Genomic DNA, 17,661 nt, shown 5'->3' on the forward strand with positions numbered 1-17,661 from the left:
AAGGCTCCTCCCTAAACTACAAACCCCATAATTCTGCAAGAGGCAGCAACCGGATTTAAAGTGGATTCATTCTCTAGTGTGATGAAAGCAGATTAAGAGAAACAACTGCTTCCTTCAACTATAACCCACCAAAATACTAAAGGCCTCTTTGCATAACAAGTTATTTGTCTTCTGGTGGAAAAATAGGGGGAGGCTAGCCTGAATACCTTTGAGATGGACTTCCACAGCCCAGAAGTGGATAGAAACAAAAAAAATGAAAACTGTTGATTGTTCATTCTTTGTACTCGCACTATTTCCCTAGTATTAGTAATATAAGTATGTTACTGTTTAAAGATGTGATTATATGTGGACAGACTCATTGAGGAAACGATGCTTCTGCTTTATTCCAGCCGCGACCAAATGTTAGGTTTCAATAATACAGCATAAGAAAGAAGATGGATAACAAAAGGATGATGTGTTAGCATTCCAACTAATGCAATGATTTAATGAATTACTTGGTTCATCTTAAGGTATTTGGTAATTGGGCTGGCACTCATGACCCCCAAAGTCCCTACCCCATACGCCTTCGATAGTTACTTGCCCTCTTATCAAGAAAAGGAGAGGAGAGAGCTGCTACTGCCAGGCAGTTCGTCACCTCTTGTTGTTGCCAGTGCTGCCTGGTTGCTGGTGCAGTAATGCCCTGATATGATTCATCCTTGCTCAATGGATGTTCCCAGTGAAGGCACATAGCAATCCTGGGATGTTCTTCCACTTCATAGTCATTTCAGACAATGCTCTATCTTTTCTGTGGTATCTTCGCCTGCCTCCCTTCCAACACCTACTAAAATAATGGCAATTGATTGGAGCAGAATAAATTTTTCATCTGGATATACACAACAAATAAATAAGATTAAGCCAGGATATTTGACAAGAGAAAATAAAATAAAAGCGACTCTGAGAGAAGACCTTAAAATCATAGAACCTTGTGGGCCATTCAGTCCAACTCCCTGCCAAGAAGGAGGAAAATCACATTCAAAGCACCCTCGACTGATAGCCATCCAGCCTCTGTTTAAAAGCCTCCAAAGAAGGAGCCTCCACCACACTCTGGGGCAGAGAGTTCCACTGCTGAACAGCTCTCACAGTCAGGAAGTTCTTTCTAATGTTCAAGTGGAATCTCCTTTCCTGTAATTTGAAACCATTGCTCCCTGTCCTAGTCTCCTGGGCAGCAGAAAACAAGCTTGCTCCCTCCTCCCTATGATTTTTCCTCACATATTTATGCATGCCCATCATGTCTCCTCTCAGACTTCTCTTCTGAAGACTAAACTTTAGATGGCAATAAATGGCCACACTTAACCACAGCTCTTTCCTAATCTCCAATACAGTTAAATCTAATAAGCAAAGCGCTGCTAGGACAGATCATTGACAATATAATTTGACTTAATATAATCCCTTCCATAAACATTGATTAGAAAGTGTGAGACTCCTGTTTTGTATTTTATCACAGCACTAAAATTATGCAAAATTCAGTTCCTTTCACTGTGCAGCACACTGTCTAGATCGGGGTCATCAAACTAAGGGCCGAGGACCGAATATGGCCCTCCAAGGTCATTTACCCGGCCCTTGCTCTGGGTCAACCTAAGTCTGAAACGACTTGAAAGCACACAACAACAACAACAACAGCAACAGCCCTATCTCATCAGCCAAAAGCAGACCCACACTTCCCATTGAAATACTAAGTTTATATTTGTTAAAATTGTTCTTCATTTTATTTATTGTATTGTTTTAAAGTGTTTTTGCACTACAAATAGGGTATGTGCAGTGTTCATAGGAATTCATTCATGGTTTTTTTCAAATTGTAATCTGGCCCTCCAACAGTTTGAGGGACTGTGACCTGGCCCTCTGTTTAAAAACTTTGAGGACCCCTGGTCTAGATGGTTCTCTGATACAGAGTCTAGGATGTGGAACAATGGCTTCAAACTACAAGAAAGGAGATTCCATCTGAACACTAGGAAGAACTTCCTGACTGTGAGAGCTGTTCAGCAGTGGAACTCTTTGCCCCGGAGTGTGGTGGAGGCTCCTTCAAAGGTTGGATGGCCATCTATCAGGGGGTGCTTTGAATGCAATTCTCCTGCTTCTTGGCAGGGGGTTATCCTGCTTCTTGGCAGGGGGTTCGACTGGATGGCCCATGAGGTCTCTTTCAACTCTATGATTCTATGATTCTGTGACCATATTGGAGGCAAACTGTCTGACTATTCACTACATACTTTTAATTTCTGAATCAGTGTAAAGTGCTTTGGACTGTGCCATTCCATTCCAGAACGAAATTGGACCAACTGATCTGATCTAGAGCTACTACAAATCACTCTGAATCATTTCAGTCAGGTTTTTTTATTTGAAATTAATCAGAACTGGTTAAAATCAGTCTTCATTTCTATTACAGATTTCTCCACACAACCAGACTTGCTTGTGAGCTGAGTTATCTCTGAGTATGTGCATAACAGTGTCCCCCTAGAGCCTGCTTTTGCTTGAATCACTGGAGGATACTCTTTTGAGTATTCTGTTCTTATGTGCTTTAGTTTCATGCTTCCTTTGCTCAGCTGCCTTGAATGCTTTGAATTAAACAAAGTTGACAGAAAGCACTCTGCCAGAAGCTCAAAGGAGTTGCTGTATCACACAAGGTCAGCATTGTCCTGTATGGAAAAGCTAATATCTGTTGCAACACAGAGCAATGAATCCCTAATAGTACGTTCTCTAAATCAGATTCTAAGGAGTGTGACATGTCAGTGGGAGATAGAGTGTCACTAATTTCACATATGTTATTGGCATGTTGCATAGTTTATGGACAAGAATTATTAGGGTTTTATTCATTCAGCCTCAAATGGGATTTGTGAAAAGAACAAATGGAAGGAACCAAATAACTGCAAGCTCAGAGACTTTAGACTGCAGGTAAATTGTGCCAGAAGAATCATAGAACTGAAAGAGACCACAAGGACCATCTCTGCAAATGAATTTTTCTTCAGTCCCCCAATTTCTGCCATTGCAGAGAGTAGAAAATTGAAAGTTGTTCACACCTTTCGCAGTGTTCACATTCACGTGAAACTTTGCACGTCTCTTTTCTTTAGATGTCTAAATGGCATTTCTAACTACTGACATTCAAAGTTTTTGAAATGTTAGACATTTGGAAACTAAAGAAAAATTTCAAATGAGGGGGGCAAAATCTTATTTCAAGGGGCAATGCTTGCATTGAGTCAGTGTGCCATAATGTTTTGAGTGTTGGACTATTGGCTCTGGAGATCAGGGTTTGAATCTTTGCTTGGTCAAAGAAACCCACTAGGTCAGTGTTTCTCAACCTGGGGGTTGGGACCCCTGGGGGGTTGTGAGGAGTGTCAGAGAGGTCGCCAAAGACTATCAGAAAACAGTATTTTCTGTTGGTCATGGGTTTTCTGTGTGGGAAGTTTGGCGCAATTCTATTGTTGGTCGGGTTCAGAATGCTATTTGATTGTAGGTGAACTATAAATCCCAGCAACTACAACTTCCAAATGTCAAAGTCTATTTCCCCCAAACTCCACCAATGTTCACATTTGGGCATATTGAGTATTCGTGCCAAGTTTGGTCCAGATTCATCATTGTTTGAGTCCACAGTGCTCTCTGGATGTAGATGAACTACAACTCCAAAACTCAAGGTCAATGCCCACCAAACCCTTCCAGTATTTTCTCTTAGTCATAGGAGTTCTGTGTGTCAAGTTTGGTTCAATTCCATCATTGATGGAGTTCAGAATGCTCTTTGATTGTAAGTGAACTATAAGTCCCAGCAACTACAACTCCCAAATGACAAAATCAATTCCCCCCGACCCCACCAGTATTTAAATTTGGGCATATCGGGTATTTGTGCCAAATGTGGTCCAGTGAATGAAAATACATCCTGCATATCAGATATTTACATTACAATTTATAAGAGTAGCAAAATTACAGTTATGAAGTAGCAACGAAAATAATTTAATGGTTGGGGGTCACCACAATATGAGGAAATGTATTAAGAGGTTGTAGCATTAGGATGATTGAGAAACACTGCACTAGGTGACATTGGGAAAGTCACACTCTTTTAGCCTTGATGGAAGGGAGAGGTAAACCAGCTCTGAACCAATCTTGCCAAGAAAGCCTTGTGATAGGTTCAAAGTCAGATATGACTTAAAGGACACCCAGCAATAAGAACTGTCCTCATTTTGCCCTGCCATAGCTAGGCTCTTGGGCAGAATGTATGAGTTATGTAGGAGACAACTCATCCTTAATGAGATGCATTGACTGATCAATGTTTTATGTTATTACTACCCCAGACAAGGTCATTAGTATAGGACTCGCAAAAGGCATTGGCAACCACAAGCAGTCACCACTCGCACTGCTTAGTTAAAACCTGTGTCTGTGTCTTTTACAATTCTGGATGGCTGCATGACTGACTGCATTTGTACCTGTTCTTTTCTGCAAAATACACTTTGTTTGCATTTCTATCACTGTAAATATAATACAGAATATTCCACCTCCCAGATGCCTGAGTAAATCAAAAAGGAATACTAAACAAGGCTTTCTCTTTTAACAGCTGAAAGTTTTATTGTTTTAATTTATGTCTAGCTCAAGAGAGACTGAGCTCTTCTCCGCTTCATGTGGTGCAATGCAGCCACCGGCACGTTTGCCCAGGCACTCTCCTGTGCCTTGCAAAGACACCTGCTGCTGCTGCTGCTGCTGCTGAAGGATGACAACTACAAAAAGCCATCTGTGAATAAACGGGAGTAACTCAATGATGTCCTGGGAGCACAGTCTTACTAATATGGAAATACATGTAAATTTAGCCAATGAGTTAAAATGAAGAAGCAGATGATTCATCTTCAATGCATATTAGATATCTCTATTATTATTATTATTATTATTATTATTGCTGTTATTGTTGGTTTCACAATATACAATACTATACAGTATTTGAAAAACTCAGGTGATAGACCCTCAGTGCATTTGGGTTTTGTCCAAGAATCTAGACTCAAACGAGCGATGATTATTGGTATTACAATCAACCCTTGGCATCCATGGATTCTGCCACCCACCACTTGAAAATGTTAAAAAGAAAATTGAAAAAGGACATTTTGCCATTTTATATAAGGGATGCCATTTTGCTACACCATTGTATACAATGGGACTTGTGCTTCTATGGATACTGGTGTCCGTGGAAGATCCCGGAACCAAACTCTAGCAGATATCAGGGCCCACTGTTTTATTACTATTGTTGTTGTTGTTGTTGTTGTTATTAATAATAATAATAATAATAATAATAATAATATATTGTCAAAGGCTTTCATGGCCAGAATTACTGGGCTGTTGTAGGTTTTTCGGGCTGTATGGCCATGTTCTAGAAGCATTCTCTCCTGATGTTTTGCCTGTATCTATGGCAGACATTCTCAGAGGTTGTGAGACTTCACAACCTCTGAGGATGCCTGCCATAGATGCCGGTGAAACGTCAGGAGAGAATGCTTCTAGAACATGGCCATACAGCCTGAAAAACCCATAACAACCCATTATTAATATGCTTTATTTATATTCTGCCCTTCTTCCCTAGGGGACTCAGAAAGGATCACAGCATTTACATACACAGGCAAACATTCAATGACTTTACAATCATTAAAATACAATGAGACACACAAACACAAATAAAGGCAGAGGCTTCTCCTTTCCTTTCTGGCTTCTGGAGGTGGTGCTCATCTCTGGCTCTGGAGACGTGCTTTTTCCTCAATTTTCAAACCAAGGGGCCTGCATTGTCACCTCCTGGTTGTGTGGTTGGCAAGATTGCTTGGAGTGGCGCTTTGCCTTTCCTGCTGACGTGGTACCTATTTATTTTCTCACATGTGCATGTTTTTAAACTATGTTGGTAGGAACTGGAGCTTACATGGGAGCTCACCCCATCTTGCAGATTCAAACTGCCAACCTTCAGGTCAGCCGTTCAGCAGCAGAAGGGTTTAACTCATTGCGCCACCGCAGCTTTTTGTTACTTTTAATAGTAAAGTCAGTCCCCTGTATCCACAGATTTGGCATCCATGGATTCTAAATTTGAAAATATTTTTTAAAAAATCACAGAGGAAAGCCTTAATTATGTCATAAGGGACCACCATTTTGCTGCACTATTGTATACAATGGAAGTTAGCATTCACAGTTTTTGATGTCTACAGGGGTCCTGCAACTAAACCCCAGTCAATATTGGCCCACTGTGTTACCATTATGACAGTCAGTCTAAGATACCCATGAAATTGGCTTCCAAGGAGGGATCAAGCTTTCTATGTGTTGTCGAAGGTTTTCATGGCTGGAATCACTGGGATGCTGTGAGTTTCCCAGGCTGTATGGACATTTTCCAGAAGCATTCTCTCCTGACGTTGTCCAATAGATAAGAGTTCTTTCTCCCATCTTGCATAGATATATCAACCTTCCTTGTCTAGTTTCCAATATACCTCACAACTTCTGAGGACGCCAGCCATAGATGTGGGCAAAACATCAGGAGAGAATGCTTCTGGGACATAGCCATACAACTCACAGCAACCAAGCTTTCTATGGCTTGAAAATATTCCATAAACGTATTGTCGAAGGCTTTAGTGGGCGGAATCACTGGGTTGTTGTGAGTTTTCCAGTCTGTATGGCCATGTTCCCAAAGCATTCTCTCCTGACGTTTAACCTTCATCTATGGCAGGCATCCTCAGAGATTGTGAGGCCTGACCTCACAACCTCTGAGGATGCCGGTTGGGGTAGATGAAGGTGAAATGTCAGGAGAGAATGCTTCGGGAACATATCCCATAAACATTCCAAAAGGCAAGCCTTGATTTTGCCATTTTATATCAGGGGCACTATTTGATACTACACCATTGTGTATGAGGACTTGAGCATCCAGGGATTTGGGTATTCATGGGGGTCCAGGAACCAAACCCCAGGAGCATCACTGCATCATCATCATCATCATTTATATTGCAACTCAAAGGACTGCTCCTTGGCTCTGAAATGAGGTTATGGAGCTAACCTCAAGCTCTTGTGATCCCTGGCACCAAACCCCAGCAGGTATTGGGGGCACTATTATTAGTTTATAGGGCTGATCCTTGGCTCTGCAATCAGATTAGATGCCAAGCTCTTGTGATCCTTGGTGCGACTGATGAAGCCTGGGTGGTGGTGGGCGAGCCAGCCAGGCAGCCACTTCCTTGCCTGCAGCTGCCAAAGGGACCTTTTCCCCCGGCAGGTGCCAGCCAAGTGGGGCCCCTCCTTCCTTCCCCCTTCCCTCTCCGCGGTTGCAGGGTCTGTGGAGAGAGAGGGTCTCCCTCTAGGACCCCGCTGGAAGCTCTGCCCGGGCAGTGGCCGGAATGCAGCCCACTGCGCCAACCGGGCGCAAGGCTTAGCTCTCTCTCCTTTCCTCCAGCATCTTGCAAGGAGAGAGAGAGAGAGGTCCTGGGGGAAAGGAGCCACCTCTCAAAGCCGGGGCTCCAGGGCTTGGAGAGCGAGTCCCATGCTTCCTTTACACACAGAGAGAGAAACCCACGCTTGGCAGTAGTAGCCAAGGAGCCCGGCATCCTCCTCCTCCTGCTGCTGCTGCATTGGCTGCCTTTGGAGGGGAGCCTCCTTTGCCCATCTCCATCCCCCTCTTTCTCGCCTTTGCCCCCCACTTGAGGCGAGATCGGAGGGAGGAAGGAAGAGGAAGAGGAAGGGGAAGAGGAGGAAGCGGCAATTGCGGCGGAGAAGTAGGAGGAGGAGGAGGAGGAGGAGGAGGAAGAGTTGCAACTCCTTGCTGGGTGTGTGTAAGGAGGCGATGCTGCTGCTGCTGCTGCTGCTACAGCCGGGGATCGAGGTCTTGGCTCTGACCAGAAGGGACCCAGACCCTCAGGAAGCTGCCTTGACCCGATCCGATTGAAGGAGCAGAAAGAGGAGAAAGGGAAGAAGAAGAAGAAGCATTGGAGGAAGAGAAGAGGAGCGGCATCATGAAGACTTGGCTGCTCCGGGCGCTGGGCTGCCTCCTGGCTTGGGGTGAGTCTCTTTCCAAAGGCACCCACGCCCACCCGGGGAAAAAAAGTCACCTTTGGAGAGGAAAGGAGAGAGATAGAGAGGGGGAAAGGCAAGCTGGACAAAGGAAAGCCCCTCCGAGAAGAGCTGCCAAGGCTGCCATTGCGGCGTGTGGCTCTGAGGGAGTGGGAGGTGCAGGGGGTGATTTGGGGGAGTGGGAAGGTTCCCTGCACAATCCAGGGAGGTTGGCTGCTATTAGGTTTGCCACCTAGGGGAGCAGGTGGATCTTCTGAGAGAGGGAAATGCCACTGTCTTCTCTCAGGTTGTCCCTATTCACGCCTGTGGTGAAGAAGAAGGATGAGGATGGAGATCTTGGCAACCTTTAGTTTGCTAAAGGATTCCCCCATTTATTATTTATTTACAGTATTTGTATTCCATCCTTCTCACCTCGCAGCGGACTCAGGGCAGATCACAATGCACATATACATGGCAAGCATTCAATGCCATAGACACCCAACATATATAGACAGACACACCAAGGCTATTTAACTTTCCAGCTTCATGAGGATATGCTTTGTATTCCAGCCACTAGGGGAACTTCACCGTCCACTTGTGACACCAATGGAGTACTTCCTCATTCTTTTGCACACTGCTGGAGAGTTTCATGGTGTCATAAATTAGTTAAATTAGCCTTCCCAAATAAGCGGTACCTAAATTTCCTACTTGACAGAGGCTGTCTTTCAGGCTGCAAAGGTCGACAGGTTGGGAACTTACTCCGACCCGGGCTGGCTTCGAACTCATGACCTTTCAGTCAGTAGTGATTTTAATGCAGCTGACTCCCAACCAGCTGCACCACAACCTGGTCCCCAGGCAGAAATCAAGGTGGCCAATTGCAATATTCACACTCACCCCCCAACAGACAAGAGTTCCTTCTCCCACCCTGGACATTACATAGATATTTAAACCCCACTTGCCTAGTTTCCAACAGACCTCACAACCTCTGAGGATGCCTGCCATAGATGCAGACGAAAGGTCGGGAGAGAATGTTTCTGGAACATGGCCATACAGCTCGGAAAACTCACCGCAACCCAGTGATTCCGGCCATGAAAACCTTCTACAATACTTTAGGGTGGTCCGCCAAAGGAAGGGGACTACTGTTTGCCTGGCCATTTTGGGTGCTTCCGCACTGCAGAATTAATGCACTTTAACACCACTTGGACTGCCATGGCTCCATGCTGTGGGATCCTGGCTGTTGCAGTTTGGCAGAAAAGGCTAAAGACCTTGTAAAATTACAGCTCCCAAGATTCCATAGCAGTGATGAGTCCTGGCAACTAAAGTGGTGTCAAACTGCATTCATCTTACAGTGTAGATCAGGCATAGGCAAACTTGGGCTCTCCAGATGTTTTGGACTTCAACTCCCATTATTCCCAACAGCCTCAGGCCCCTTCCTTTCCCCCCTCACTTGCTTAAACGGTTGAGGGGGGAAAGGAAAGGGCCTGAGGCTGTTGGGAACTGTGGGAGTTGAAGTCCAAAACACCTGGAAGGCCCAAGTTGGCCCATACCTGGTGTAGATGCACCCTTTGTTTCCAGGACTCCCCATTGGGAGTGGCTTTGCCTTCCTCCAGTTTTGCCTCCTCTTACAGGAGTTTGATAGTCTGCTGAATGAAACTACTTATCCTTCTGTTCAAGCACATTTGACCATAGATTGGCTCCGAAAGTTTCAGTTTGCTCTTTGTTACTTAACTGGGGGGGATCTTCATGTGAGGGAAGTTGTTTCCCATCCAGTGCTGCTTCACCGCGCTTCTTTTCCTTAGTAAACAAACAGCCTCATGAGATGTCCTTAAGCCAGTGATTGCTAAGCTTTAATCCTCCACGTGTTGTCCACTTGAACTCCCACTGGCTTCCTTGGCCAATGATCAGAGATTTGTGGAGCTGAGGTCCACAATATCCAGAGACTACAATTTGGGAGGCAATACACTGCTGTGAGCCATGCCATTTGAAGTGGTTTGGATGGAAAGTTGTCCAGCACCTTTCCTTGTATGATAGGGTTGTGTCTCTATGGAAATGGTTCCCAACCTCTTTTTTTTTTTACTAGGGATCACTTGACCAGGGTCTACTTTCCAACATTACTACCAAAAAGGGTTACAAATCAGTTTTTGGTCAACTTTAGATTCAGTTTGGTTATTTGGGGTGCTGATTAAGAAAATTGCATTGAATAGACTACATCAGCTCTACTTTCTGATACAAAACATATGACATTCAGTAGTTGCCATCTGCTCACCCACAGAAAACCATATTTAATAAGCCTCAGCACTATAAGAAGGTTTCGCAAGACTAGTCAATGAGGGTTTCGCGAGAACAGTGAGGCCACAAACCATATTTTAGTTCTTACGGACCACTGGTGATCCACTGCTCTATGGGAAGGAAACAGGTGGGTGGGTGGAGTGGAATTTAGGACTACAGAAGATCCTAACTCGAGTGTTAGCCCAGTTTCAGCATTGTCACAATTGTATGGCTTTTCTTAATTGAACAGCTTTGAGGAAGACTGATATTTGCCACATGGCTGTAACCTGCAGTGAACAATAGTGAACTGGACATTCAGTGTAGCATATTCCAGTACTACATGTTTTGGAAAAAGCCAAATGTGGTATTTTATGTCTTGAACATGTATATATAAAACATGTTGGGTGGGCCCTTGATAATCACTGTGGTTTAACCCTTCAAGTGTTGTCCACTTAAACTCCCATTGGCTTCCTTGGCCAATGATCAGGGTTTTGGGTTGTTGAGGTCCAATTTCTGGGGTTGTTGTTATAATTTTATGTGACTTGTTTGATACTTTTGTACTGTTTTTACCTGTTGTATGTGATATGTGCACCCTGGAGTTCCTTGTAAGCCACCCCAAGTCCCTCCAGGGAGATGGTGGCAGGATATAAAGTTTATTATTATTTATTATTATTTGGTTTCAGGATCCCCATGAACACCAACATTTGTGGATGCTTAAGTCCCATTATATACAGTGGTGCAGGAAAATGATATCAATTTGTATGAATTATTTTTAGCTGTATGTTATTATTGTTTTATGTTAAGTTTTTATATATGTGAAGCATTGAATTTTGCCATATATATTTTGGAAACCGCTTTGAGTCGTCGTGCCCCCCCCCCCCCCCCCGGTGAGAAAAGCGGCAATACAAATCGAGTATATAAATAAACAAATGTTCCATATATAAAATAGCAAAAGTGAGGATTTCTTTTTGGATTATATATATATTCATTCAGTCTGTGGTTGTGAAATACAATCACCACAGATACAATCACCATCGTTTAATTTTTCTGTTCCCGATTTCCCCAGTATGCTCAACTCTGTTCCAGAATTAGAAAGAAAATTGAGTCCATGGATTCTTCTGTACCATGAGCTTTTGCGTGGTACAGTTTTGAAGAACATCACGGACTTGTGTGGAATTTGCTAACGGCAGCAAAGATTTCAATTACTGAGAGTTGTGGTGAGTCAGCTAGCCCTTCTTTGCAAGAAAGATTAGTAAATAACTAAGTTAATTTAATATATTGGTTTGAGGGATGAGGACAGGACTTAACATAATGGACATTTGATATAATTGGATGGTGGCATGGATAAGAAATGTTCTTTGGTGAGACCAGTTATTTCATACTGAATCATATATTTCAATATTTGGATTTTTTAACGTTTTGTCACAGAATGTACAACTCTGAAAATAACCTCAATGTTGGCATGCTTTCTGCAGATTCCTGCATACTGCTATATTTCCCTCCAGGGACAATATCCAGAATCGCTCCGTACAGCTCCGAGAATCTTCCTTTAAATGAACTCATAACCTTCTCCGTCTCCTCTGTCTCAGTTTTCTCCCTCCGGTTGTTTTGACTGCATGTCATAAACTTTCCATCACCACAAAATATGGTGTTGGAAAGGACTGATACCAGATTAGATGCTAGCTCTAAGGAGTCTAATCTTGTAAATTTGCAAAAGGGGCTGGTGTATTAATTAAAGCCGATTAAGTACAGAAGTCATTATAATTAGAATAGATAGGAAGGCTGTGCTTCTAATTTTATATATAATCTCACTGGAGATATTTAAAGATGGAGACTCCCTTCCAAAAAAAGAATGGTGGAAGAAGATTCTTTTAAAAAAAAATACTATATCAGATTGTAATCCCAGTAAACAGTGTAAAAATGGAACTGGTTGTTTCAAAACATCATTGGATAGCAATGGGCCTGAAAGAATGAAGACCATCTGGCTATTCTGGCTGTGATGGGATTAAAATGGAGAGTAATGGTCCTTCTGCTTATAAATTGCATCTTTGACTTGTTATGGTGAAGGTGTACTTCTGGAAGGTGTAGGTATAAATCACTGTGGCCTAATTAATCAGTGCTTCCTAAACTATGTAATGCAGAAGATTGGCACTGCCCCCTCTCATGGTTCTATGGATTGGCACCATATTTGTGACCATTGGCTACAATTGTTGTGTTATTTCCTGGAAATTTACTGTGGACCAAAAGCCAATCGTTCATGGACTGATAGTGGTCCACAGACCTCCACTTCTGGTAGTACAGTAGAGTCTCGCTTATTCAACATAAACGGATTGACAGAATGTTGGATAAGCAAAAATGTTGGATAATAAGGAGGGATTAAGGAAGAACCTATTAAACATCAAATTACACTATGATTTTACAAATTAAGCACTAAAACAATGGATGACTGAAGGTTGGATAAGCGAGACTCTACTGTACTACAGTACATGGTGTAATGGGTTCAGTGTCCAAAAGAAATCAGGTTTTAGAAAGGAGACCTATCATTGATCTTCTAGAAGTGCCTGCTTGTAGTCTCAGACTTTCAGAAGTGCCTTGTGCATACTTTCCGTCCAAGTAAGAAACTTTGGATGTGCTTATAGGCAAACTGATATTCATTAATCTTGCTACCAAATCAAAATGCCCACTCCTGGCAATGACGTTATGTATGAAAGAAAACATTAGTACAGGGTGCTCTGTCTTTCCATATGGTCTCTTTCACCAAGGGTTGAAAACCAAGACCCACTTACAACCATATCCTGAAGTGGAGCTTCTTTGGTTTTGAAATATCTCTTTGTTGCTCCAAACAATTAGAAATTTACAGAAGATAAACATACAAGGCAACCAGTTTTCAGATATTTTTTTAAAAAACAAAACAAGGTCTGCATTGCTTTCCCCCCCCCCCCTTTTCCTAAGAAATGAGTGATATCTATACATTTTTGTCAGAGAATCATAGAATCATAGAATCAAAGAGTTGGAAGAGACCTCAAGGGCCATCCAGTCCAACCCCCTGCCAAGAAGCAGGAATATTGCATTCAAATCACCCCTGACAAATGGCCATCCAGCCTCTGTTTAAAAGCTTCCAAAGAAGGAGCCTCCACCACACTCCGGGGCAGAGAGTTCCACTGCTGAACGGCTCTCACAGTCAGGAAGTTCTTCCTCATGTTCAGATGGAATCTCCTCTCTTGTAGTTTGAAGCCATTGTTCCGCGTCCTAGTCTCCAAGGAAGCAGAAAACAAGCTTGCTCCCTCCTTCCTGTGGCTTCCTCGCACATATTTATACATGGCTATCATATCTCCTCTCAGCCTTCTCTTCTTCAGGCTAAACATGCCCAGTTCCCTAAGCCGCTCCTCATAGGGCTTGTTCTCCAGACCCTTGATCATTTTAGTCGCCCTCCTCTGGACACATTCCAGCTTGTCAACACAGTTAACCTGTAGCTCTTTGTGGTTCTGGATTCTTAGAGGGAACGGACTTTGCTTCTTCCCCTGTGCCTCTTCCTCTGCACTCTTGTTCAATGTAGCCTATTTACTCTGTGTGATAGATTGTTGCAAAATGGGATATATATATATATATAGGACTAAGCCCAAAACCATGGATGGGATCGTGTTGTCCTCAGATGTTACAGCTTCTGGCATTCCTCTCCATTGACTATGCTGGCTGGGGCTGCTGAAACTTGCAATCCAGCAGTATCCCGCAAAGTGCGTGACCTGACTTCTACTATGATCTACATGTTGTCTTTAATGTAGGCTGGTTTTTTTTAGAGTAGATGGTGAGCCAGCTATATATTGGTATATCAATCTAGGCATGAAACACAAACTCCAAAGCTGTATTGGTTTGGCCTTCCACCTCTTGGCCATACCATACCTTCCACCTCTTAGCCGTAGCATCCACATACCATCTCTGAAGTTTCAATTCTCCATTTGTGACACAAGTCTCTTAAGGCCTTTTATCATGGGGTCTGTAAACTGACAGGCAGGAGCTCACCTTTGCTCCCCAGATTTGAACCGCCAACCTTTTGGACTGCAAGACCGAAAGGTTGGTGGTTCAAATCCAGGGAGGGGGATGAGCTCCCATCTGTCAGCTCCAGCTTTTCATGTAGGTATATGAAAGAAGCATCCAACCGGATGGTAAAACATCCGAGTCTCCCCTTGGCAGCATCAAAGCAAACGGCTAATTCTCTCACACCAGAAACAACTTACAGTTTCTAAAGTTCCTTCTGACATGGAAAAAAAATGGGGCTGTGGAAAGAATGAAATGCAGAACCACGCTAAAATGGCCACAGAAATAATTATCTGTTTATGATTCTTTATGACCTTGCAGCTGTAAATACATCCTCTGACTGTGACCTCAGAGAGGTTTCTAACTTGACATTGTGGAAAACTTAAGCTCTTCCATTTCTTGGGCTACTGTGACAAAGCCTTTAAAGAAGGTATAGCGTCTTTCATCAAAAGAGGTTCTATAAAGAATAAGAAATAAAAGTGCTAAAGCTTTCAAAGCTCCTTTGATATTCCATAAATATAAAGGTATGTCATCTCTCTTTGGCCTCCTGCAAATAACAGCAGGTGATGGCTGGGTTAAGTAAAACATGAAACAAATACTTCCTTTCCATAAAGGTCACCAAGGCTTCAAAGGCTGAAAATGATGGGGAAATTAATTAGGCAATTTAGAGTATTTTCCAGTCATCGGGAAACAGTAAGTAGAAGTCCTGTGATTTTTTTTCAAACAAGAAGATATTAGTAGTGACCTACAAAAGTTCAACAGGACTTCTTGCTTATAAATCATCATATTCACTTTCTCACTTCCTCCTACACTCACATCCACACATCTTCTCTTTCTCCTGATGGTCTATTATTTGAGTTGATTGCTAATGTATTTATTTTCATAGGTAACCTTTTGACAAAAAGTTCAAAAAGCAAATCAATACAATGGATTAAATAATATTCATCATTAATGCATTAACATACAACAGTGAGGATCATTAGCAAACAAAGTGTAATGGAGAGCAGAAACTAATTTAAAAATTAAATGAACTCAAACAGTTAAAACCTCCAATGTGTTTTTAAAGTGCAGAAAATATAAAAAGTCACTTGCTAGTGCCCAAAGACTTTAAATTAGGTACTTGTCGACCTCTTTGTACAGTAGTCCATAACTATGGTGCCACCACTGAAAAGGTTTTCCCATCTCTTTTCTCATACTCTGACCTTAATAAATGCTGAGCACACTTTGTTTCTCAGCTTCCTTAGACTTCATAAGCAGGTATATGACAAATGGGAAAGAAACAGAAGGAACAGGATAGTAGGATTGATCAGAGTGAAGGAAATGGCTGCAGTTGCCTTTCTTCAGTCACCTGTTCCCATGAGAGCTTCAAGGCTAAAGTCAATAGGTGGATTCCTGCTCTCTGAAGTGCTGGGATATGATTTGGGATTACGAGCCTTCTTGGGATTACGAGCCTTCTGGTTATGTGTGCTTGAAGCCTTCAGGTGGGGTAGCTGTTGTATTTTAAATAAATAAGATGAGTTATATAAACCAGTGTTTTGTTTACTTGTGTAGCCCCTTTACATTATGAGCAATCAAGCCAGAATGTCATAGTGTCTCATTTTCTTTTGTCCTTGAAAAGTGATTATCCACTTAAGAAAAAACCTGGATTATTTTGAAGTAGGGGATCCCGGTTTCCAGGACTGGATTAAACAGGAAATAGCAAAACCATAGATTCATGGTGTTGGAATTGGCCTCATAGGTGACCCTCGGTTTGACGCCCGCTAGAGCATTCCCAGCTGAAATCTCCTGTAGACTTGGTCCAGCCTTTGAAAGATTTAAAGGGTCAGTCACATCACCCCTCAGCCATCTAAAATAATAGAATTGAGAACTGGAAAAGACCACCAGAGTCACTTAGTCCAAACCCATCCTGCCACATAGCAACACAATCAAAGCACACCTGACAGGTAGACATCCAGCCTCTGCTCAAAAACCTCCAGAGAAAAGAGATTGCACCATGCTTTGAGACAGTTGAACAACTCTTGCTATCAAGAAGTTTTTCCAAATGTTTAGGTGGAATCTCTGTTCCTATAGTTTGAATCCATTGCTCCATGTCCTAGGGTGCACCCAGGCAGCGCTTAAAGCACATTTCCCCATGGGACATCCAAATGATGGCCCACATAAGGTTCAGAGGGGCATCTGGACACCCTACCCCCCCCCCCCCCAAGAAAAGCATGTGATTGCTCCCAGTTTAAAGGACTGTGTGGAACTGCCCTGAGTCTTTGGAGCAGCAGCAAACAAGCTTGCTCCCTACTCCATATGATGTCCTTTCAAATATTCAAACATGCTATCATGTCCCCTCTTAACCTCCTCTTCTCCAGGCATATCCACTTCTCAGATCTTTTACCATTTTGGTTACTTTTTCTCTGAACACATTGTTAATATTGCCTTGAATTGTGGTGTCCAGAACCAAACTCAGCTTCCCAGGGCACGTCTTCTCTTCATCAAGTTAGACATGCCCAACCCCTTTGAGCTTTTCTCATAAGTTTTGTTTTACATATTTTGCTATGATGCTCTATATTCATAGCTAACCAGGGGCTTTCTAGTTTAATTGTGGGAGGGAAGATGTGTGCTGGCAATACTCTCCTTTATGCTTCATATCCTGTTAAGTTAAACCTGACTGCTCAGTCTGGGCTCTTGGCACTCCTTGCCCCTGGCCATAGGAAGCAGAAACAAACATGCCTAGGTGATGGGGCTCTTCCTGCAAACATAGAATGGGTAAAATATTTAGTTAACATTCTAATTAACATTGTTTTCCAATTATGTAATTAGAAATAAGTAATGTTACTGTATTTCCACTTGATGGGTAGCTTATTCTTATTTGTTCAGAAGTATGCCTCACTAATCTCAATTAAATGTGTTCAGAACTGCATTTGATTTATCTTCTGCCCCCCCCCCCCCCAGAATATATGGTAGCTTTCAAAATAGTTTTTCAAAGGACATACTGTAAAATTTATATAAAATGTAAATTAAATTAATTAGCACAAACTACACTTAACCGCTTTCAAATTCTACACTAATTAAAATTAAAATGTTAAAGTTTAGTGCATTTGAAAGTACAGCAGTCTTTGCCTGCCGATAGAAGGTCAACAGGGTGGAAAGTAGCCTAACATCCCTTTGAAGAAAGTTTAATAATCTGAGAGCAACCAGCAAGAAGGCCATCGCACATTCTCACCATATTTAACTAAAAGAGCCTGTCTTATAGATCTCAAATCCAAGTCAAGTTTATATGAGAATATAAGATTATTCAGATTGTTGACATCTTTTTAAAATCACCAGAGTAACCCAGCTACTCTTTCAGAATTTAATATCACT

The 17,661-nt window shown here is 42.4% G+C and overlaps 1 protein-coding gene across 1 annotated transcript in view; it reads left to right on the plus strand.

The window, feature by feature from the left end:
• The first annotated feature begins 7,314 nt into the window (after positions 1 to 7,314).
• PODXL2 (podocalyxin like 2) overlaps positions 7,315 to 17,661 on the plus strand; it is a 66,204-nt gene continuing 55,857 nt past the window's right edge. Inside the window, exon 1 of the mRNA XM_060766191.2 lies at positions 7,315 to 8,016. Within this exon, the coding sequence (XP_060622174.2) occupies positions 7,971 to 8,016 (46 nt within the window). The 5' untranslated portion in view covers positions 7,315 to 7,970. The remainder of the gene's footprint in view (positions 8,017 to 17,661) is intronic.

Source organism: Anolis sagrei, chromosome 2 (assembly GCF_037176765.1).
Source record: "Anolis sagrei isolate rAnoSag1 chromosome 2, rAnoSag1.mat, whole genome shotgun sequence".
Taxonomy (NCBI): domain Eukaryota; kingdom Metazoa; phylum Chordata; class Lepidosauria; order Squamata; family Dactyloidae; genus Anolis; species Anolis sagrei.